We start from the raw sequence: 24247 nt of genomic DNA on the forward strand, positions 1-24247 counted from the left end.
GTCTGGGTGCAGGAGTGGGGCGATGGCCGCGGCTGGGGAGACCAGCACTGGGGGCGCAGGGCTGGGCTACCTGGTGGCGTGGAGCCTGGTCAGACAGCTGCCCTAGCCCTGGGCGGTCCCGCGAGGTCTGGCGGAATCCCGGAGGGATTCTTCGGGGCCCCTGATTGCTGAGAAGACTCGGGTCTCATTTCTCGTTAGGGGAAGACTTTGTGTTGGGGCGAGGACATTCGGGGTGAGGGAAGAGCATGGTCCCACCTGAGGCAGATTCTGGGGTGGCCAAGGCTGAAATGCACCCCGCTGCACCCCTGACACCCCAGCTCTTCTTCTGTGGTATATTCAGTCGCCTCATATGCATGTGAAAGCTGGACAATGAATAAGGGAGACCGAAGAATTGACACCTTTGAATTGTGGTGTTGGTGAAGAATATTGAATGTACCATGGACTGCCAAAAAAAGGAACAAATCTTAGAAGTATAGCCAGAATGCTCCTTAGAGGCAAGGATGGCGAGACTGCACCTTACATACTTTGGACATGTTGTCAGGAGGGATCAGTCCCTGGAGAAGGACATCATGCTTGGCAGAGTACAGGGTCAGCGGAAAAGAGGAAGACTCTCAAGGAGGTGGATTGACACAGTGACTGCAACAGTGAGCTCCAGCATAACAATTGTGAGGATGGTGCAGGGTGGCCAGGAGTTGGATTCGACTCAACAGCACCTAACAACAACAATAATAAGGGAATTCGTCAAATTTGTCTTAAAGTACAGCCAATTCCAGAGCAGACAGAGGATCCTACCACCACCAAGGAAAAACAGCCAAGAGCAGATAGCTTGTCCTTTGGACTCGGAATTTAAGCACTGAGAAGCTTCTGGAACCAGGAGACCAAGAGACAGAGACAGAGAGAGCTGAAACCCTGAAGATGGTGAGAAGAGGTAGCAGGAGAGACTGGCAAGAGCCCGAGCAGTGGGCTTACCAACCCATGGAGCTAGAAGCTGAGTGCCTGGAGTGCCTCTGGGGACTTATTAACCCATTGCTGGCAAGTTGATTCCAACTCAGCAACCCTATAGGACAGAGCAGAACTTCCCCATAGGGTTTCCAAGGAGCACCTGGAGGATTTGAACTGCTGACTTTTTTGGTTAGCAGCCAAATTCTTAACCACTACTCTACCGGGGTTCCCTGGGGATTTATTGGCGGGGCCTAAAAGAGCTTTGTAATATTTGCCTGAGCAGGTCAGAGGCCTAGGGCCAGAGAGAGGTGTGCCTGTAAGCATAGCTGAAAAGAGAGTGTCCTGTTGGAAGAACTGTATCCTGAGGGTTCCTGAGCCTGAATCGTAACTTGTTACTTCTCTAATAAACCCTGTAATTACGAATATTGTCTGTGAGTTCCATGTGGACATTGCAGTGAATTACTGAACCCAGTAAAGAAGTAGAGAGTGCTGCGGGAGAGAGAGTTGGTGTCAGAATTGGTAAAGATGGCAGAGAGAGGAGGCACGTCTGATCGCTACCTCATAGAAATCAGCCTTCGGCAGTTGCTCTTGATCTCCTTTCCCCTTTTGAAGAGAGAGGCGGTCAGATACCGCCCCCACACAATTTTTACAGTGGTGTAGCCAAGTTGACACACATTTTTGGGGGCTATAATTTAATCCATACCATTTCACCCTTGGGCCCCCAAAAATTCATGTCCTTGGCACATGTGAAACATATTCACTCCCTTATATCATCTCAAAAGTTTTAAATCAACTCCAAGTCCAAAATCATCTGCAAAATTTCTCTTCATCTGTGAAATCTAGAGTACAAGTTACCTGTTTCTAAAATACAATGGTAGAACAGGCACAAAGCAGATATTTCCATTACAAATGGGATAAATTGGAGGGAAGGAAGGGATAACAGGTACCAAGTAAGTCAGCAGAACATACTACATTGTCTCTCAAGGCTTGAAAATAATCCTCTGTTCAATGGTCCCGCCATTCAGACTCTGGGTGTTGGTCACATTGTCCAGATTCTGGGTGAAGGCCCCTCAGCCCTGGGCTTCAGCTCTGCCTGCCAGGCCCACTGGAATGGCAATTCTGCTCCTGCAGATCTGGGCAGCCCCATCTTCCAAGTCCCTCTGAGTGACAACCCTATCCCCTTGGCCCTGGCAGACCCTGTTCTTCTGCCTCTTGGGCATAGCAGCCCCGCCTCCTCAACTTTGGGCAGCGGATCTGGCCCCATCCCACTAGCACTCATGAAAGGCAGCCCCACACTCTGGAACCAAGGTGGCGAAGATCTGACTCTTTGAAACCTAGGAGACTGTGGCCCCACCATTTGAAACCACAGAGGCCATGGCCCTAGCCTTTGAGACTGAGGCAGCTCTGCTTCCTGTGTTCCTTTTCTCTTTAGCTTCAGCTTCCTGGTTCCTTGGCCCCTCGGCCCCTCAGCATCTTGAGCCCTTAGGATGGCCTAGCGTCAGTCCTGCTCAGGCAAGTGTTCCAAAGTTCTTTAGCTCTACTGATAAGTGCCTGGAAGCACCCCACTGCACCAGTAAACCTTGGCCGAATGGCACTCAGCGCTCTTGCTCCATGGGCCAGCAAGTCTAGCTCCACGAGTAAGTGCCCAGAGGCACCCCACCACCAGGAAGCCGCCTATGCAAAGGCACTCTGCTCTCTGGCTCCGTGGGTCCGATCACGCGCCGTCTTGTGTCAGCCTCCTGGTTCTGCCGGGGCCATTTTTCTGCTGCTGCTTCTCACTGTCTGCACCGTCTCTGATGTGACAGCTCTCCTCACTTTCTTCTGAGACCCCAGCAGAATTGCCTTTGACATCCATAATTCTACCAATAGTCTCTTCAGGGCACTCTAGGCTTTTACTATTAGGCACCTTAAAACTATTTCAGCCTCCTCCCATTCACAGTTTCAAAACCGCTTCTACATTTTATGTGTCCGTTAGGGCAGCACCCCACTATCGGTACTAAATTCTATTTTAGCTATGTAATGCTGCTATATCAGTAATACGATAAGTGGATGGCTTTAACAAACAGTTTGTTCTCTCACCATTTAGGAGGCTAGAAATCCGAATTCAGGGTGCCAGCTCCCAGAGAAGGCTTTCTCTCTCTGTTGGTTCTGAGGGAAGGTCCTTGTCATCAATCTTCCCCTGGCCTAGGAGCTTCTCACTGCAGGGACCTCAGGTCCAAAGAGGTGATCCACTCCTGGCTCTTCTTTCTTGATGGCAGGAGGTCCCTCTCCTCTCTGATCGATTCTGTCTGCTGTATCTGAAAATAGATGGACTCAAGATACAACCTAATCCTGTAGTTTGAGTCCTGCCTCATTAACATAACTGCCTCTAATCTTCACTCATTAACATCATAGATGTTAGGATTTACAATACAGGATAATCACATCAGATCACAAAATGGTGGACACACATGATGTTGGAAATCAAGGCCTAGCCAAGTTGACACACATTTTGGGGGGACACAATTCAATCCATAACAGATGCTAAGTCCATCTGATAGGGAAAGAAGAGTCTCTTCAATAAATGATGTTGGGAAATTGGATTTCCACATGCAGAAAAATGAAATGGGATCCACATCTCACACCATACACAAAAGCAAATTTCACGTAGATTAAGGACCTAAATGTGTAAAGTGAAACTGCAAAACTCATAAGAAAACGCGGGGCGATGCTGTTGGGCCTAACTTCTAACAATGGATTATGCAATAACAGAAGCACAAACAGCAAAAGACAAATTGAACCTCATAAAAATTAAAAAATTTTGTTCATAAAAAGACTTTACCAAAAAAGTGAAAAGACAAGTTACCAACTGGGATAATATCTTCAGAAACCATATATCCAATAAGAATCTAATAACCAAAATTTGTCTTAAAGTTGTTAAGTTGCTGAAGTTTTGTATATACAATAACCAAAATACTGTATATATAAAACTTCAACAACTTAACAAGGCAAATAATGCAATTATAAAATGAGCAAAGAGCTTGAATAGACATTTCACCAAAGAGAATGTTCAAATGGCCACGGAACACATGAAAAGATGCTCAATGTCATTAGCCATCAAAGAGATGCAAATCAAAACTAAAATGAGATACCATTTCACTCCCACTACTAGGATAGCTAAAACTTAAAAAAAAAAAAAAACAGAAAATAACAAATGTTGACAAGGATGTGGGGAAATTGGAACTTTTATCCATTGCTAGTGAGAATGCAAAACGGTACAACTGTTGTGGAAAACAGTGTAGTAGTTCCTCAGAAAGTAAAAATAGAACTACCATATGATCCAGCAATTCCACTTCTAGGTACAAACCAAAAAAAATTGAAAGCAGAGGCTCAAACAGATACTTATATACCATTGTTCATTGCAGTGCTATTCACTATAGCCAAAGGGTAGAAAAAACTTAAATGCCCATCAATGGATGAGTGGATAAACAAAACGTGATACATACATACGATGGAATATTACGCAGCCTAAGGAAATGAAGTCTTGATATATGCTACAATATGGATAGAGCTTGAAGACATTATGCCGAGTGAAATAAGTCAATCACAAAAGGGTAAATATCGTATGACCTCACTTATATAAAAAGACAAGAGCAGGCAAATGTATAGAGACCAAAGCTTTTTAGTGGTTACCAGGGCTGGGAGGGAGGAGGGAAAAAGGAAGTTATTGCTTATGGAGTACTGAGTTTCAGTTTACCGGGATGGAAAATTGCATTGATCAAAGATAAGGTTGCACAGCCAATTACTGTAATTGCTGTAAATAAATTGTACACCTGCAAAAAGTTTAACTGGCAAAAGTTGTGTGATAGATATATTTATAACAATAACAAAAAAAAGAGTAGCTGCTGAGGCTGCGTAGGTACAAACACCTCATGGGATTTGGCTCCTTGCTTTGGATGTTTAGGGTCACGGTTTTATGGGACATCCCAGTTAATTGGCCTAATAGTGTGAATAATACTTCTGTTCTACCTCCTAGTTTGTTGCATAGTACCTGGGTCTTAAAAGCCTACGAGTGGCCATCCAAGGCACAATTGGTCTCTATTCACATGGAGCAATAGAGAAAGAAGGAGAGTCAGAGATAAGGAAACAGATGTGTCGCTAACTGCGTCCATGAACAACTACCTTCTTCGCCATGAGACTAGAACTGGATGGTGCCCAGCTACCATTACTGAACATATTGATCAAAGATTCTATGGAAGGATACTGATCAAAAGGGAGAAAATGAAAAACATAATTTAATATTCTCATGAACTCCAGACTTTCTGGAGCCATGGAGGCTGGATGAACCCTGAGAACTGTAGCCCTTAGACAATCTTTAAGCCTTAAACCAAAAATATCCCCTGAAGTCTTCTTAAAACTGAATGATAATTTAGCTAAACTAGTAAAGACTGTCTGCTTAGAGCATTATGGCCTTTTAAGATCTGTCTATATGGGATCAAATTGACAACAGCAACTCGGAAGGTTAGACAGGAACCTTGAGGGGCAGTGAGTGTATGTTAATGGGGGAGGAACAACTCAGAAAAGGAGGTGAGAATGGTCGCACAGCTCAAACAATGCAGTCAATGTCACTGAAATGTACATGTAGAAACATAAATTGGTGTATGTTTTTTGAAATATAAGGTTTATTCCGAGGAGTTATTCTATATGCATATAGGGAGACCATTCTGAGTCTAAAAACAAACAAAAAATGGCTCTATGTGGGCTAGTTACAATGACGCTCATAAAGAGAAGAGGAGGGAGAAAAACAGAAGATCGACTATTGGCTAATATTTTTTTTTGTACTTTAGATGAAGGTTTACAGAACAAACTAGCTTCTCATTAAACAGTTAGTACACATACTGTTTTGTGACACTGGTTACCAACCCCACAACATGTCTACATTCTCCCTTCTCAGCCTTGGGTTCTCAATCACCAGCTTTCCTGTCCCCTCCTGCCTTCTAGTCCTTGCCCCTGGGCTGGTGTGCCCCTTTAGTCTCATTGTGTTTTATGAGCCTGTCTAATCTTTGGCTGTAGGGTGAAGCTCAGGAATGACTTCAGTACTGAGCTATAAGGGTGTCCGGGGGCCATGGTCTCGGGGTTTCTCCAGTTTCCGTCAGGCCAGTTAGTCTGTTCTTTTTTTTTTTTTTTTTTTGAGTCAGAATTTTGTTCTACATTTTTCTCCAGCTTTCTCCAGGACCCTCTATTGTGATCCCTGTCAGTTCAGTCAGTGGTGGTAGCCAGGCACCATCTAGTTGTGCTGGACTCAGTCTGGTGGAGGCTGTGGTAGTTGTGGTCCGTTAGTCTTTTGGACTAATCTTTCCCTTGTGCCTTTGGTTTTCTTCGTTCTCCCTTGCTCCCGAAGGGGTGAGACCAGTGGAGTATCTCAGATGTCCACGCACAAGCGTTTAAGACCCCAAATGCTACTCAAATTGGTGTATGTTTCTGCTGTGTATATTCTCAATAACAGTAAATTTTAAAAAAGCAACAAAGAGAAACAGTAAATGCTCTTTCTTCCTGTCTCAGTAATAGCCCCACTTAATGGGATATGGTTTTTAATCTATAACAGAATGGAAAGCTAAATCTGGTGGACAGTGGAGCAGATATTACAATGAAGAAAAAGGAATTTATCCATAAACACTTCGTGGGGAAAAGACATTACTTTAAGTTGAGCTTGAAACATTCCATTACCTACTTCTGTGCTGCCAGCTGGCTTCATACGGACAATGAAGTTTCCAAAATAATAATAATAAAGGAATACTCATACATGGGTAAATATAAAAATATTTTTCTCATTTTTAATTTCTTTAAAAGATAATTGACTGTTTAAAGGAAAAATGATAACATAGCTGGGTGTAAAATATATGACAACAATAGCTTAAAGACGAGAGGGGAAATGGAAGCATATAAGGTTCTTATGCTCTGTGCGAACTGGACTGATATTTGAAGGCGTGATTATGTTTAGATAAAGATGTATTTTGTGAACCCTAGAGGAAACATTAAAGAAATAAAACAACGGCTAATAAGCTAATAGTGGAGGTAACATGGAATCATTTAAAAACTTAATTATCTTTAAAAAGACAGGAAAAAGGAACAAAGAACACATGTGACAAATAGCAAGATGGAAGACTTAAACCCATCCACATGGATAATTACATTAAAGGTAAATGCTGTAGACACTCCAATTAATAGATGGAAATCCTTATAATGGTTAAAAAGCAAGACCAAACTATATGCTGCCTACCAAAAATCCACTTCAAATATTAAGAAACAGATGGCTTAAATTTAAAAGAACGTTAGAATATGTATATACACTATGCAACTATTAATTGGAGTGGCTGTGTTATTATCAAAAAGCGAACTTCAAAATAAGAAATATTATCAGGAATAAAGAGACATAGAATAGCGAAAAAAGGCTAAATCCACCAAGAAGAGGTAATAATCCAAATGTGAATGCCCCTAACAACTTAGCTTCAAAATATGTAAAGTAAAAAGAAAAAGAACTAAAGGGAAAAATAGAAAAGTCCACATCTATAGTCAGACATTTCAATACCCCTATTTCAGTAGACAAGTAGGTAGTAGATAAAACTAGTAGGAAGAAAAATAGTAGAGGTATATGTCTTAGGCATCTAGTGCTGCTACAACAGAAATACCCACAAGTGGGTGGCTTTAACAAACAGGAGTTTATGCTCTCACTGTTTAGGAGGCTGGAAGTCTGAATCCAGCATGCCAGCTCCCTGAAAATGTTTTCTCTCTGTGTCGGTTCTGGGGGAATGTCCTTGTTGTCAATCTTCCCCTGGTCTAGGAGCTTCTCAGTGCAGGGACCCCAGGTCCAAATGTTGTGCTCCACTCCCAGCTCTTCTTGGTGGTAGGAGGTCCCTCTCCTGTCTGCTTGATTCTCTCTGTTATATCTCAAAATAATTTGACTCAAGATACAGCCTACTTCAGTAGATTGAGTCCTGCCTCATTAACATAACTGCCTCTAATCCTGCCTCAGTAACATCATGTTTTTGTTAGCTTCCGTCGAGTTGGTTCTGACTCATAAAGACCCTTTGTACAGCAGAACAAAACACTGCCTGGTCCTGCACCACCCTCACAATTGTTCTGCTTGAGCCCACTGTTGCAGCCACTGTGTCAATCTGTCTCGTTGAGGGTCTTCCTCTTTTTCACTGAACCTCCACATAACATCATAGAGGTTAGTATTTACAACACATAAGATAGTCACATTTGATCACAAAATGGTGGACAACCATACAATACTGGAAATCATGGCCTAGCCAAGTTGACACGTATTTTGGGGGGACACAATTCAATCCATACCAATACAGAAGGCTTTAATCACACGATGATCCAACTTGACTTAATTTACATTTCTCGAACACTCCACCCAACAACAGCAGTATACACAATTTTTTCTAGTGCGTGTGGAACATTCACAAAGAAAAACTACATTCCAGGCCACAAAATAAGTCTCGATATATTTAAACTCATGCGAAATATGTCCTCTGACCACCGTGAAATTAAACTAGAAAGTGATAACAAAAATTAATCTGGAAAAGTCTCCAAATATTTTAAAATTAAACCACACTCTTCTAAATAACCCATGGATTAAAGAAGAAATCACAGTGGAGACAGAAAGTTCCTTAGTTGGAACTTCATAAGAAAATTAAGATCTTGATTCCTGCTTACAATATTCGAGTAGTAGCAGGGTCAGAGCTTGTCTGGAGTTCTCAGGGATAAGAACAAGAACAGCCCAGAGTTAATTCCTGTCATTGAAGGTCAGACATACCTCCACTCTCCAACATTTTTACCAATTTTGGCACTAGCTGTCCCTCCCATAGCACTCCCCTTCTCTGCTGGGTTCGAGTATTCATTGCAATGGCCCCACAGAACTCACAGACTATACTCACAGCTAAGTGGTTTATTAAGGAAGTAATAAGATACAACTCAGCATCAAGATTAACAGGCTACAAAGTCGAGAGCACGTCCCTCCCTTCTTCAGTGCAGAACAGCTCTCTCAACTCGCTTTTGGCCATGCAAGCAAGCAAGTCCTTCTCTCAGCCATGCAGGCCTCCTTTCAGGGCAGGCCTCCTCTTGGCCATGCGCACCCACTCCCAGCCTTGTAGAGCTCCTCTCAACACCCTCAGGACAGGACTCCTCTCAGCCCTCTGAAGACAGGCCTCTTTGTCATCAGCCCCCCCACTGTCCGCCTCTCCACTGCCAACTGACCCAGCTCACAGCCAGTGTAGCAGTTTTGTTCAGCTCTCTTAGCTGCATCCCTAGTAGCAGGTTTCTGCTGTTGCCGCTGACTCTGCTGCAGGGCCTTTTCCAGACCTGTCGTAACCGGCTTTATCACGGGGCCCCTTCCAGGCCTGTTACCACTGGCTTTGCTGCAGGTCCCTTTCTGGGTTCCTTGCTGTCTTCAGTATTATATCCCTTGATCCGTGTTATAGTTCTTTGAGGAGGTTCCTTGCCTTTGATCTCTCTCCTTTCTCTCTCTTCTTGTCTGTCTTTCCTTTTCTCCTTTCTTCTTTCTTTTTGAGACCTCTCTGGGGTTAGCTGCATATATAAGCAAGCTCCTTGTTAATTTCAAGGCATGGCTCTCCCAGCAGGGCCATGAACTGACCGATTCCCTCGGTGGACCGTGGTCCCTTCATTTGCATAGTCCACAGTATATTCACCAATCCCTGCAAAGTCTGTAAAATAGACCAATCACAGGGCAGGCTGCAGCCCAGTACCAGACAAAAAGTATCAAACCTCAAACTGTGTACAGCTTACCCAGGAAATGTCAGTCAACCTGGACAAAAGTAATGAACCTTCTGGAGTAGAAAATCAGGGCAAAGGTAACTTCTCAGGGCTTGGGAGGAAATCTCTCAAGCTGTTTTTCCAAAGAACCAAGGCAAAAGACCCCATAAAGGAACTCATTTCAGCAGACTACTTCAAAAACCTGCTCAATCCCCAAAGTTTCCTTTCTTGGTAAGTAGTACCACCATCCTTTCAGTTGCTGGGGCAGTTATTCTCAACTCCTCGCTCTTCACAGCCCGCATCTTGCCACAGCTATCCTCTAATTCACGCCACCATCACCTGGCACAGGGGTTGTCACAGAAACGTCCTGGTTGATGGCCCTGCTTCCTCCCTTGCCCTGCTGAACAATATTCTCCATAGAGCAGCCAGGTGATCTCTTTATAAAAATAAATTGAATCACATCACTCTCCTTGTCTCAACTCTTCAATGGCTTTTCATCACACATAGAACTAATCTGAAGCCCTCAGCATGGCCTGCAAGGGCCTGCAGGGCCTGACCTTCTCTCTAACAAATGCCCATTAATAATTGGAAAGTGGAATATACGAAGTATGAATCTAGGAAGATTGGAAGTTGTCAAAGATGAAATGGAATGCATAAACATCGAAATCCTAGGCATTAGTGAGCTGAAATAGACTGGATATTGGCCATTTTGAATCAGATAGTCCTATGGTCTATTATGCCATGATTGATAAATTGAAGAGGAATGGCACAGCATTCATCATCAAAAAGAATATTTCAATATCTATCCTGAAGTACATGCCTTCAGTGATAGGATAATATCCATATGCCTACAAGGAAGGCCAATTAATACCACTATTATTCAAATTTATGTACCAACCACTTATGCTGAAGATGAAGAAATTGAAGATTTTTACCAACTTCTGCAGTCTGAAATTGATCAAACATGCAATCAAGATGCAATGATAATTATTGGCGATTAGAATGCAGAAGTTGAAAACAAAGAAGAAGGAAAAGTGGTTGGAAAATATGGCCTTGGTAATACAAATGACACTGGAGATTGCATGACAGAAATTTGCAAGACCAAAGGCTTATTCATTGCAAATACCCTTTTTCCAACAACATAAGTGACAACAATACACATGGACTTCACCAGATGGAATATACAGGAATCAAATTGCCTACATCTGTGGAAAGAGATGATGGAGAAGCCCAATACCATCAGTCAGAACAAGACCAGGAGCCAACTATGGAAAAAAAAAAAAGAACAGACCATAAATTGCTCACATGCAAGTTCAAGATGAAGCTGAGGAAATTAGAACAAGTCCATGAGAGCCAAAGTACGACTTTGAGTATACCCCATCTGAATTTGGGGGCCATGTCAAGGAGAGATTTGATACTTTGAACACTAATGACCGAAGACTAGGATCCCTCCTTGCCTTATCCAGCTTCTGGTGGGTCCAGGCGTCCCTTGGCTTGTGGAATGCATCCAATCTCTGCCTCCATCTTCGCATAGTGTTCTTCCCTGTGTATCTCTGGGCGTCCTCCTTTTATAATGGCAGTCATTAGAATTAGAACCCACCCTAATCCAGTATGACCTCATGTTAATTTAACTAATTACATCTACAAATAGCCTATTTCCAAACAAGGTCGTATTCTAAGGTCCCAGGTAGACCTGGATTTGGGGGCGATCCTATTCAACCCACTACAGTAGGTGCTCAGTAAATGTTGAGTAAATTGAACATGAATGTGCAGTCTTGTCCATGGTAGGACATATCAGGACTTCACAACGTTGGGAAGATGCCCTTCCCAGGAAGGGTGGGATTTGGAAAGTCAGAGGGGACAGAGACGGAATGAGAAGGGATCTTGTGGAGGGAGGCAGTGGAACAGCGTGGACAGGGATGTGGAAGTGAGCATGAGGGCCAGCAGGAAAGCACTGTTGGCGTCTGGGGCTAGTTCCCTGTGAGGGTGTCAGATGGAGAGGGCCCTTGGGATCCCCAGGATCAGGGGACAGAGGCTCCAACCCTGGTCCATTTCTTCACCCTGTAGCCAGGCCTACTGAAGGCCAGCCCGTTTCCCTAGTCCTGATGTGGAGGCAGGCCTGAAGAACAGCTGGACACAAGAGAAACCCCCTAATTCACCTTTGGTTGGCTCTTGCAGGGATGCCTGCCTGTGGCTCCTGCACACACCCTTCTCCCTTCTTGTCAGCTTCCTCCTTTCAAAGTGGCTTCCTCTTGACAGGAAATGTGTCAACCGGTGGCTTTTGATCCTTACTTCTTAGGAATTCACCTCCAGAGAGGATGTGAAACCTGTCCCACTTCTGATCTAGCCAAAATCCTAGAGAAGAACTCTGATTGATCTGTTTTGGGTCATCTGACAGCCCCTGGGCCAGTTAACTGAGGCCAAGGAGGGGCTGTACCTATGATAGACAGTCTCGACTAGAACCAAGTTGTTGAAGTGGGAGAGGAGCAGCTGCAGTTCCCAGAGGAAGGAAGGGGTGCTGGGCAGATCTAACAAGCACTGAGGTGGGACGATCACCCAAACAGCCCCTTCACTATGGGTCTCAGCAGTGGAAAACTTATCCCACAGCACCTGGAGAAGAATAAGGCGCCCCTCCCCAGAACCTCACCTGTTGAGCAGGTCCCACCCCAGAGGCAGCTCCAGGTCTCTTCAATCCTCCATGCATCCTGTCTTATCAAAATTCACGGGTCCAAGTCCAGGCAGATTCATCTGTTACAGTAGCATGACAGAGCAAGGTCAAGACCTCTGCAGGCCTTCCCACCCCCCAGTGGAGGAAGCCCAGAAGGGAAAAAGGAGAGCAGAACCCAGGAGACACTCACTCACAGGAGGGGGCTGAGCCTGGAGGTGGCATCTGAGAGCCTACCCTATCCTGGAACATTGGGGCCTATGGAAGGGGCTCAGGACAAAAGCTGGGGTACTGACAGCCTGGGAGAGGCAGTGGTATGCTGGTGAACTGACTTTCTGAAGAAGAAAAAAGCTCTGATTTGTAGGCCTGACCAAATACTTCCACCATGGCCAATGTCAAGCTCCCAACAGTGTAAGGGCCAGCTCACAGATTTCTTAAATACTTAGCAATTGGCTCTCCAGTCTCCAGCTTCTGTGGAAGCCCATTCCAGCACCCCACTGGGGGTTGGGGGTGAGTGGCAGGGGACAAGACCTCTGGCTGCAGCCCCTGTCACATCCTTCCACTCTCTTGAAGCTATCCCCCCCCCTCCAAGCGGGCTGACCTGGTGGCCACCTGCCCCATGCTCTGGAAATCAAACCCAAGCTCTCTGGAGAAGGAGCAGACTCTGGGGCCCTGAAAGCCACCCCCCATGCCTTTATGACAGCCCACCAGGAGGAGTAATTGTTCCCAGAGCTAGTGTTCCTCCAGGTGACCCCTCAACAGAGAGATGGGGGCCTTTCGAAGGATTGGGCAGTTCAGCCTCCAAGCACAGTTTTCCCACAAGAGGGAGGGAGAGGAGCAATGGAGAAGGCAAAGCACCTCTTGGTGCCGGGGGAATCTCACAGGGCCCTGCTTTTGGCTTTTGGGGAAGGTCAGCTGGGCTGAGAGCTGGAGGGAGTAGTGAGGGTACCTCTAATGTGGGCATAGCTCCTCCTTCTCTGCTGCTCTGGGCAACACTTAGGTATAAGGACGACCCTGCTTTGTCCCCATTGGGGGCTTTTGCTGTTGGGTCTGCAGAATCCCTCAGTTGCTATTGGAAACGGTGATGTCACTTGCAGGGGGTGGAGCTTCAGCCATCCTTTGAGCTGGGGAAGGTGGAGCACACTCCAGGGGTGAAGGAGGACAAAGAATTAGGATGGTGAGGACCAGAGGGACAAGGGAGGCTCCAGAACGCCAGAGGGAGAAGGGGCTGGGGGCACTAGGGGAGGAGCTGGCAAAGAGAGAAGAGTAGACGCAGGCAATGAGGAATGTCTAACGTGGCATACAACTCAGGAAGCAAGTGCTTCCTGGTATCTAACCTTGGTCCCAGCTGCTGCAAATACAGCTCCTTCCTTTCTGCCTTGTTCTCTCCATAGCTGGGCAGGTCCAGGCTCCCAGACTCTCCTGTCCACATGAGGGTAGCCTCTATCACCCTCCCATTCCTTCCCAACCCTCCAGGGGTGACTCCGAGTCACAAGATTAGGCAGATGGGGTCTCTCCCCCATTTTTTAGCCTCCTGGGGAGAAAGAAGCCCCACTGTCTCCCCAGAGGCATGGATTAGGGTCTCTTCACACTCCTGGGTCTCCAACCGCGATCAGGCCCCTAAATATCACCGACTGTGAGTAAGGACTCGTGCACGGGCACGCAGGACACACACCCGGTCGTGTAAGAGACATGTTGGGGTCAGGCTGCTCGCGGTGGCACCCTCGGCTCCCTGAAGGGCCGAGGCAGCAAAATCCACTGTCCCAGCGACCCCTCCGCACACACACAGTCACGCATACAGGCGCTCCCCAGACTCACGCGCGCTCTGGCAAACGCTCCCACAAACGCAGGCGCACGCTCCGGAGCGGGAGGCTCCCCCCTTCGGCTCCGTGTTGGGGAGCGGGGGCGGCAGGAGGGGTAGAAGACGCCGGCCGTGCTCACGGCTCCGCAGCTGCCGCAGTCGCCGCGGCACCCGACCGGGACCGGGACCGGGACCGGGACTGGGACCCGCGGAGCCACCAGGCAGGCGTTCGGCACCGCTTCAGCACTGCGGACAGCGCCAGCCGCGGCGAGTAGGGCGTCCGCACCGCTCCAGTCCCGCGCCGAGCCAACCTGCGCTGAAGAAGCCCGGGGCTGGCCGCAGGCTCCGCGCCCCCTTCCCGCAGACGGTGAGGACGCGTCCCCCAGAAGACCGCCGGGGCGCCCCGTGGGGAATGCACCCAAGGCCCCGCGTTCGCGCTGCGCAGAACCAAGCCCGCGGCGGCAGGAGCCCATGAGCACCATGAGCCTACTGACCCTCGCCCTGCTTTTCTCCTGCTCCTTCGCCCGTGCTGCTTGCGACCCCAAGATCGTCAACATCGGCGCCGTGCTGAGCACGCGGAAACATGAGCAAATGTTCCGCGAGGCGGTGAACCAGGCCAACAAGCGGCACGGCTCCTGGAAGATCCAGCTCAATGCCACCTCCGTCACTCACAAGCCCAACGCCATCCAGATGGCCCTGTCCGTGTGCGAGGACCTCATCTCCAGCCAGGTGCCTGTGCGCCCCTGCCCCTCGGCCAACCTCCTGCCATCCCCCTCCCTCCCCACTTGTCCCAGTTTCATTTCATCCTTTCCTGGCCCCTCCCTCTCCTAAAAGAGGATCCCCAAGTCACCTGGCTCAGCCTGGACAGGGCTGGCCTCACTAACAACCAGACGCCAGCGATGCCAGGTTTCCCCATTTTGGTCCCAAGACTGGCCAGCTGCCACTCTGCCCAGCCCTCAAAAGGGCTCCAGGGGCTTCTGCGGCTCTAAGACCTGACAGGCCCTCCATGTGTGCAACTATGTGGCGGGTGTTTGGCAGTTTGTGTCATCATGTGTCAGTGTGGGGGGGGGGTGGGCATTCGGTGTGTGGGCAGAGGTGCCCTTCCAGCCAGTGCCAGCACTGCCGGTATCAGAGACAGGGCCTGGGACGATCTTTGTTTCTGCTTCTGGATTCTGTTTCCTTCCTCTCTCCTCTCTCTCCATCCCCCAGAGCGGCCCTGGGGTCTGCAGGAGATGGGAAAATGTCCAGGCGTTTAAGTGGGACACGCTTTGTAGGGGCGGGAGCTGGAGTGCGCGCGCACAGCATGGAGCGCTGCGGGGGCGGACACGACTCCTGAGCTTTCGCCTGTCGGAGCTGTCCGCCCCTGGGCCGCCGCCTGCTGAATTCCAATGAAGCTGAGGATGACTGCAATGCAGTCTTTATGTAAGAGGCGGGACAGACGCTGCCAAGTGCTGCTCACACGTGCTCACTTAATGTGCACGCGCACAATCATGGCGCACAGGCCCACGCACACGTGCTTGTGCACAGAGACACTGACTTAAACCAGCACCCGCCCTTGCGACTGCTCATGTTCACTCACACACGTAAATCAGGGCTGTTAACCGGTTCCCTCCGGTTTGAACCCCTGCTGAGAAGTTGTGTTTCTAACAAGTTCCCACGCAATGCTAATGCTTCTGGTTAGGGACCAGCTCTGAGAACCACTAGTGGAGCAGTGGTTCTCAAAATGTGTCATACATAAGAATCACCTGGGCATCTTGATAAACTGTAGCTTCTGATTCAGTGTATCTGTGGCGGAAATGCAAGTCCTCAGCAGGGGTTCAAACCGGAACGAGCTCGTTAGAAGCCCTGATGTAAATACATGCTTGTGCACAGGGACATCGATTTACACTGGCACGCACTCCTGCAATTTATGTTACACAATGGCAGGCACACCCACTTGCACACACATGTAAAAACTTGCTTGTGCACACACATTGACTTACACTAGCACACACTCCTGTGATCAGCATTACATAATTGGTTGCACAGGCTCACTTGCACACAGCTGCCCCCACATCCATGAGCACACAAGCTGCTTGGCGCACCCAGGTGCACCTGCACACACGTGTGCTTACATCTCAATGGGCTATATGCAAACACATACAAATATATACATGCTGGGGCCTACAATACATAATATCCCAACACACACCTGTGAAAACCTTCATGGTCACATGCACACACACGCATACACATGGTCATGCAAACACTCACCTGCAGCCCTTGGCCCAACACCTCTGGGTGCAGACTGGGACGAGGACCGAGGAGGGAGGAGAAGAGCCAGGCCACAACAGCCCCAGCCACAGAGGCCACGTCAGAGCTTTGTTCAGGGACCTCTGCCCACCTCACAAACCACCCTGTGCCCCAGTCTAGGACCCCATGGAATGGGACTGAGCCCACCTGGAGATCTGGGCCAGCAGCTTCTGTCCATCCCATGGTCCATCTAGGCCAGCAGAGGGGTGAGGCAGTGGAGTCAGGGAGTCTAGGGCAGGCCAGTCACTTAGCGTTGCTGTCTGTTTCTGGGCTGTCTGGTCCCCTCAGAGCAAAGGCAGCAAGAGCTGCTGTCTCTTATTTTGTGCCCCTTGGATCCAATGCCATGTAACAGCTCAGCCCCAACCCTGATGTGTGGGATCAGAGCATTGTACCCCACAGCATGTGCAGAAGCAGATGGGATCTGTGGACCAGGAGGCAGAGGCAGAGCTGAGGTTCAGACCCAGGTCTTCTCAATGCTGACACCAGTGAACAACACCTGAGCCATTCTGCCTTTGTGTCGAGAGGCCCCTATACCGGGGAGCTGAGCCACTGGCTTCGGAACCGTGTGGTGGGGGGCCTTGGTGGTGAGACTGTCAGAGTCTCCCTTCCCTGCCTTGTGGGAGGAGGTCAGAACTCAACGTCAGGACGGGCTCTGGTCGAAGCCCAGTGAAGCCAGGGCCCAGGCCCTGGGAGACACCAGCAGAGGCATGAGGAGTCCCTGGCAGCTCCTTGCCAAATTCGTCTTGCTAAAGCTCGTGAGGTCTCTCACAATGTGTGATTCAGGTCTCTGAGCTGTTCCTGCCCCCACCCAGAAGGAGGGACAGTAGGTGGGCTGGGCGTCCTTAGCTGTGTGGTCTGGAGTTCATTCCCAGTCAGTGGGGGGGGGGGGGTTACAAGCCCCAGAGATGGCACAGAGACAGGCCTACCCCCTTCCCTGTTGAAGGCCCCACCACCACCTCTGGACAGCCCCTCTGGGGCTCCTGGTCAGCTGAGTGATGGGAGGGGGGTACCTGGGGCATTGGGGAACACTGGCTGGGTAGTAAGTGGGTTCAAGGGTCTCCATCTCACTGTGTGTCCACTTGGCCCCTGAAGTCACGCTTGCTGCCTCCACAATTTGCTCACTGAGAGGGTGGTGATAGGATCCCGCTTTGTGGGTTTGGGGGGCAGGGCTTCTGTGGCAGAGTCAGCATGTGTCTTGGGCTGTGCGTGTGCACACATGGCAGCACCTGGACCCCTCCTTGCCTGCCAAGTTCCACCTCTGCTGCTTCCAGGTTTTGGCCAGCTCTGGGCAGTGCCTGCCTGCTCACATTGACTCTGTCTTCTGTGTCCACAGGTCTATGCCATCTTAGTTAGCCACCCTCCTACCCCCAACGACCACTTTACTCCCACTCCCGTCTCCTACACTGCTGGCTTCTACCGTATCCCTGTCCTGGGGCTGACCACCCGCATGTCCATCTACTCGGACAAGGTAAGCCTGACCTCTGCACCAGGGACCCAGCCAGCTGGCTCTCTGCTTCCGTGCAGCCCAGGGCCACAGGCAGCTGACCTGGCAGGGCTGGCCAGCACTGTTGTGAAGTGGAGGAGGGGACCTAGGTGCTTAGACCACGGGATCTGCCTCCATGGAGCAGGAGGGTGTACATGAACACACACACTTGTGCATATTCACACCCTCACTCCCTCACACACTCTCCCATACACACATTTGCACATAAACTCACACAGTTTCAGAGTCAGTCACACACCCATACACACTCATGCACACATTCACACCCATGCATACTCACACACATACACACTCAGTTTCACAGACATTTATACACACACACCTACACATCCATGCACACCCCTCCACATACGCCCATATGCACTCATACCTACACTCACACACTCAACACAGACTTTCACTCTCACAACACACTCCCACACATATTAACATGTGCACACAAACCATCTTACACACATAGTACTTGTGAATATTCACATCACACTTGCTCACAAGTATCTCACGTGCTCATAGGTTACCCTCCTAGAGCTCACACATCCATGCTGACACACAATCTTACACACTCACAATGAACTCAATATACCCATACACATATCACACACTCACAAATCCATGCACTCACACTCACATGTTCAATTCACATACTTGTGCGCTCACACGCCCACACTCAAATACAGACTAACACACACTCACACCCTCAAGGTGTTGAACACACTCACACATGGGCAGAAGGATCAGAGATGCCAAGAGCAACCCCACAGAAGGAGAGGTTGTGGTCTGGAAGAAGTAATAGCCAGGAAGGCTTTCTGAAAGAAGTGGAACATGGATCTAGAAGAGGGGAGTTGGGGAGCAGGAGAAGGACATGCAGGACACTCCAGGGAGACACACAAGGAAGGTGGGGTGGGTCACACAGAGAAGGAGGTGGGTCACAGGCAGGAGGAGGTGGGTCACACAGGCAGGAGGAGGTGGGTCACACAGGCAGGAGGGGGTGAGTCACACAGGGTAGGAGGTCGACACACAAAGGAGGAGGGGGTGGGTCACACAGAGGAGGAGGTGGGTCACAGACAGGAGGCAATGGGTCACACAGGGGAGGAGGTGGGACACACAAAAGAGGAGGGGGGTCACACAGACAGGAGGAGGTGGGTCACATATAGGAGGGGGTGGGTCACAGATAGGAAGGGGTGGGTCACAGGCAGGAGGAGGCGGGTCACACAGGGGAGGGGGTGAGCAGGAGGAGGTGGGTCACAGGCAGGAGGAGGTGGGACACATAAAGGAGGAGGGGGTGGGTCACATAGGCAGGAGCAGGTGGGTCACACAGAGGAAGAGGTGGGTCACAGACAGGAGGGGGTGGGTCACACCAAGGAAGGGGTGAGTCACACAGGCAGGAGGAGGTGGGTCACACAGAGGAGGGGGTGGGTCACACAGACAGGAGGAGGTGGGTCACACAGGCAGGAGGAGGTGGGTCACAGGCAGGAGGAGGTGGGACACATAAAGGAGGAGGGGGTGGGTCACACAGGCAGGAGGTGGTGGGTCACACAGAGGAGGAGGTGGGTCACACAGGCAGGAGGAGGTGGGTCACACAGGCAGGAGGAGGTGGGTCACATAGGCAGGAGGGGTGGGTCACACAGAGAAGGAGGTGGGCCACACAGGCAGGAGGTGGTGGGTCACACAGAGGAGGGAGTGGGTCATACTGAGGAGGGGGTGGGTCATGCAGAGGAGGGGGTGAGTCATACAGACAGGAACAAGAGCTATGGCTTTCGCCTCTTAGCCCCAGAATATGATGGGTCTGTGTCTGCATTTGTGCCGGGTGCACTCAGGAGGCGCTCATGGTGGAAGGAGGTGGTCTGGGGCTCCGTGCCTCAGGACTGAGGGTACCAGGGCTCAGCCCCCTGAGGAGTCCCCTTGACGCATGGGCTGGGTGCTCTGGATACAGCACCCAGCCCTGGAATCGTGGCTAGAAGAGTTGTGAGGCAGGCAGAGATACCACAGCCTGAGAGCCAGAGGACTTGCTCCAGGCCACACAGATGTTGGCCTGCCCATGAGTATGGCAGGACCCACCAGCTCATTTGAGGACTTGGTGGTGTGGGAGGCCATCCCGGCTAGGTGTGCTCCAGGCTGCTCCACTTCTGCCTCCAGGGCTGTGGCCACCTGCAGACAGACTTGCAGGGACTACTTGTCCCAGGATGTCCTGTGTGGCCTGCAGAGCTGAGGAGTAGAGGGCTGGGCTCTGCAGCTGGGATCCCTGGGGCTCCCCCAACTTCTACGTATCCATTCTGCCCAGAGTCCACAGTCCGGATCAGGCTGCTTGAAGGCACAGAGAGTGTCTGGCCAGGCCTGGGGTGTCTGGGGGAAGATGGGGGTGGGTCTGCCCCAGTGAGGAGGCAGACTTGGGGCCCAGAAGGAGGAGGTCAGTTGGAGGCTTGAGCAGACACCGCCCTGAGTGCACAGAAAGGCTCTGCGTACACCTGAGGCATTTGACCTGCTCCTCCAGGCACTCCCCCCATGCCCTCCAGCCACAGTGTCCTCACATGTAAAGGGGAAAAGAAGCCGTGTGGAGGAAAGCAGCCAGAGGAAGGCACTGTCGCATCAGGGCCCAACCCTCAGGCCTCACGGGAGGCCACCCCTCATGGCCAAATCTCACAACCCACAGAGCAGCTAGGCCCGAGTCAGGGTGGATCCAAGACCACAATTACAACCAGCCTCAAGGCCCGTCAAAGCCGGGTGGGTGATGGACAAGGCAGCGGGGATTCTTGCACACGGGTTCCAAGGCACTGACCCAGGCAAAAAGAGGGAGGAGGCGAAAAAGAATCTATAGGCCTCAGAGGATCACAGGATCAATATGGGTACAGAGGGGCACTACAGGGACTGGTGGCTACCTGGACAGAGACGGCCTAGGTCAGGGAGGGCAAAGCCTGCTCCTCTCCTGGCCAGACTGCCCATGCCAGGATACTGGGCTCTGTGGGAGGCTCTCCTGGACAGCTAGTGACAAACCCAAGTGCACACAGAGAAGCAGGGCGAGGCCAGCCTCCGGACTCCGGTAAATCCACGAAATATTTAGCCCCAAGAGTGAAGACGTCCTGGAGACAGATATTGCATTTGGGAAGGACCCCGTGTGCACTATACTGGGGATCTTCAAGATGTTGCCTGTCAGAGAAAACTTCCCCAGAGTTCAAACTGTCCAGCAGGTGGTGGGCGGCCAGGGGGTGGTGGGCTCATTTCCAGAGTATGGCACAGAGACCCAATGCCCTGTCAGGGCTGCTGAGACCTCTCCATCTCTGATTAGGTGATGTGGGGGAAGAGGGGGAGCCCCGGTAGTGCAGGTTAAGACCTCAGCCAAATCCACCAGTCACTCCTCGGAAACACTGTGGGGCAGCTCTACCCTGTCCTATAGGGTCACTATGAGTAGGAATCTACTGGAGGGCAAGGGGGGAAGAGGAAGAAGGCAGTATGGAAGGGCAGGAGCAGGGAAAGTGGGGGGGGGCGGCGTCAGGCAAGTGGTTTCATCTGGTCCCACAGGTGGAAGGTCCCACAGGTGGAAGGTCCCACAGGCGGAAGGCAGTGGGGGACCTCGGGTCTAGCAGGAGCCCCCACCTGGTCCCACAGGCGGAAGGCAGTGGGGGACCTCGGGTCTAGCAGGCGCCCCCACCCGGTGCCGATGGGGGAAGGCAGCGGGGCGCCGGGTCCAGGAGGCCGGCCCCGGGCGGCGGCCTCAGCCCCCCTCCGCCCACAGAGCATCCACCTGAGCTTCCTGCGCACCGTGCCGCCCTACTCCCACCAGTCCAGCGTCTGGTTCGAGATGATGCGCGTCTATAACTGGAACCACATCATCCTGCTCGTCAGCGACGACCACGAGGGCCGGGCGGCGCAGAAGCGCCTGGAGACGCTGCTGGAGGAGCGCGAGTCCAAGGTGAGTGCCGGCCGCGGGCGGGTCGCCGAGCGCGGAGCAGGAGAGGAGCGGAGCGGGCCGCCCGCCGCTGTGTCTGTGGCTCCGTGTGTGACACCTTTTCTTTCCATTGTGCATGGTCAGCACCACCACGTCTGGCGAGCGCCCGCCCCAGCCTGTCCTCGGCTCATTTCACTCGCTTTTGCCGTTAGTCGAAATCTCCTTCGTGTCAGTCCCTGCGGGGCGAGGGCAGGACCACCTGGAGCTCCGCAAACACCCCGCCCCGCCCCCACCGGACGCCCCGCCCACCCGGGCCCGCACACCTGTCTCTGCACTAGGCTCAGAACTCAGAACAGGACAGGGTGGGTCGCACAGACAGGAGGGGCTCCCAGCCGCCTGCCTTAGGGCGCCCCTCCTCAGAGGGATGGTGACTCCTTCGTGCTCCTTCCTGCACCTCGAAGCCCCTCCCCAAGCACCTGAGCCCCTCTGCTGTGACCCATTCCATGTCCTCAGGCTGGCCTTGCCTCCCGGCAGCCCTTCACCTCACAGCTGCCCATCGCCCTCACCATGGCCCTCATCACACACATTTGCCACACCTGTCAGGGCCTTCCTCAGCTGGAGACACCCCAGCCCCCTCCTCTCAGCATCTCCCTCCCTGGGGACTCCCACCCTGGCCCAATTAGACAGTTAGTTCTAGAATGCACTGACCGCCCTGCCCCCAGTCTGGGCCCTTCTGTGGGGCTGCAGACAGACCAGAGCAGGGATTTCTGGGGATCGAGGCGACCCCCCATTCCCTTCCTTGCCTGCCCTGCTGCAAGTCAGAGGAGGAGCTGGCGCTCGCCCAGGGACCCGCTCTCACCTAGCCCAGAGCCCGGGGCGCTGCGCACCCACTATGGCTCCCCACCCCCAGGCAGCGGAGAGGGGTTGGGGAGGCGCCTAGGGAGGCCAGAGTAGGGAAGGGGCGGTGGGTGGGAGAGGGAGCATGCTCTGCCCGGGAAGCAGAGCTGGCTTCATCAAACTGGGCGCCCACTCCCAGCCCCCTAGGGTGCCACAGGCTCCCAAAGGGAGTAGAGGGCACCGGCGGGAGGGATGGGTGAGGCCACAGGGTGCTGAGGGGGGTCCTATCAGGGAGATTGTTGGAGTCTGGGAGGGAGGGAGAGAGGGCTTACAATGCCGAGGGCCCACCCCTTCCAAGGGAGCACCCTTGGCAGGCAAGAAAAAGATGCTCTATGCCACCCCAGCGCCAGCCCAGAAAGTGACCTCCTGGCATGCCCGCCAGCTCTCATCACACGCTGACACTTTGCCAGTGCGTGCACACTGCCACACCTGCACCTCACACACTTACATGCACACACCCCTGCAACCCAGCTACATCCTCCCACTTACAGGCGCCCGGACGCTTTCTCTGGGATCAGGTGCACACCCTCGCACCCACGCCAACACACACCCACCAGGTCATCACGCCACAACTCCTTCGCACTCCACACCACATCTGTGCACACGAGGGCAGGATCCTAACACCCCCGGGCAGAACACAGCGGGCACACCTCATCCCTGCAGGCACACAAACGGTGCCCAAACCCTGGTCACACTCACTCTGGAGCACACACATGAGTGCAGGATGTGCACACACACTACAGTTCGTGAGAACACCTCGACCTCCAGAGAGGCCGCTGGGAGGATATGGGGAGGGAATGGCGGTGGGAGGGACAGAGGATAGGATATGGAGGAGGGGCTGCTCGCGGCCCACGAGGATCGCCCTGGGGGTGCTGCTGGAGCCACAGGCAGGTGCATGGCAGGGGTGGGGGTGGCCGGTGGGACCCCAAAGGGGGCGGGGACAGGGCCTCCCTTTCTCCCGAGCTGGGCCCCTTTCCAAGAGCACGGCTCCGTGGCTGGAGCCTCCCTGGCTGCCGCGCCCGGCCTCACCCCGCCCCCAGCCCCCCGGCCCCGGCCCCGCCCTGGCCAGGTGTTTGCGAGCTCCAGGTACAGCCCGTCTGCAGACGTGCGAGGAGGTGGTGTGATTGCTTTGGCGCCGTCATTTTCAACCGTTTATAATCTTCTGTGTCTGCATATTTTCTCTGTGCACATTATTCATCAGAGTAAAAAAAGGAACTATGAAAACCTCGACCAACTGTCCTATGACAACAAGCGCGGACCCAAGGTATATATGCATGGACGTGCACGCCACCCACCGACTAGGGCGCCCTGGCCTGCGGTGCCGCGGCCACACGGCCGCGTCCGGCAGAGCCGCGCCAGCCGCAGGCCCGAGCGGCCAGGAGGAGAGCGAGCTCGTGAGGCAGGCAGGCAGGCAGGCAGGCAGGCAGGCAGGCGAGGGCAGGCGAAAGCGGCGTGGGTGCCCGCGGCCCACCCGCTCTGGCCTTGAAGGCAGAGCCGCAGGAA

At 51.7% G+C, this 24247-nt stretch overlaps 1 protein-coding gene across 5 annotated transcripts in view; it reads left to right on the plus strand.

The window, feature by feature from the left end:
- The first annotated feature begins 14639 nt into the window (after positions 1-14639).
- GRIN1 (glutamate ionotropic receptor NMDA type subunit 1) overlaps positions 14640-24247 on the plus strand; it is a 31734-nt gene continuing 22126 nt past the window's right edge. For 3 of the 5 annotated variants that reach the window (XM_064290743.1, XM_064290740.1, XM_064290742.1), the window contains exons 1-3: positions 14640-14897; positions 17794-17928; positions 21695-21871. In XM_064290743.1, the coding sequence (XP_064146813.1) occupies positions 14640-14897; positions 17794-17928; positions 21695-21871 (570 nt within the window). Of the gene's footprint in view, positions 14898-17793; positions 17929-21694; positions 21872-23945; positions 24009-24247 lie in introns of all 5 variants that reach the window. The other 2 variants (XM_064290739.1, XM_064290741.1) reach the window with 1 other exon arrangement.

This window comes from Loxodonta africana, chromosome 9 (genome assembly GCF_030014295.1).
Source record: "Loxodonta africana isolate mLoxAfr1 chromosome 9, mLoxAfr1.hap2, whole genome shotgun sequence".
Lineage (NCBI taxonomy): Eukaryota > Metazoa > Chordata > Mammalia > Proboscidea > Elephantidae > Loxodonta > Loxodonta africana.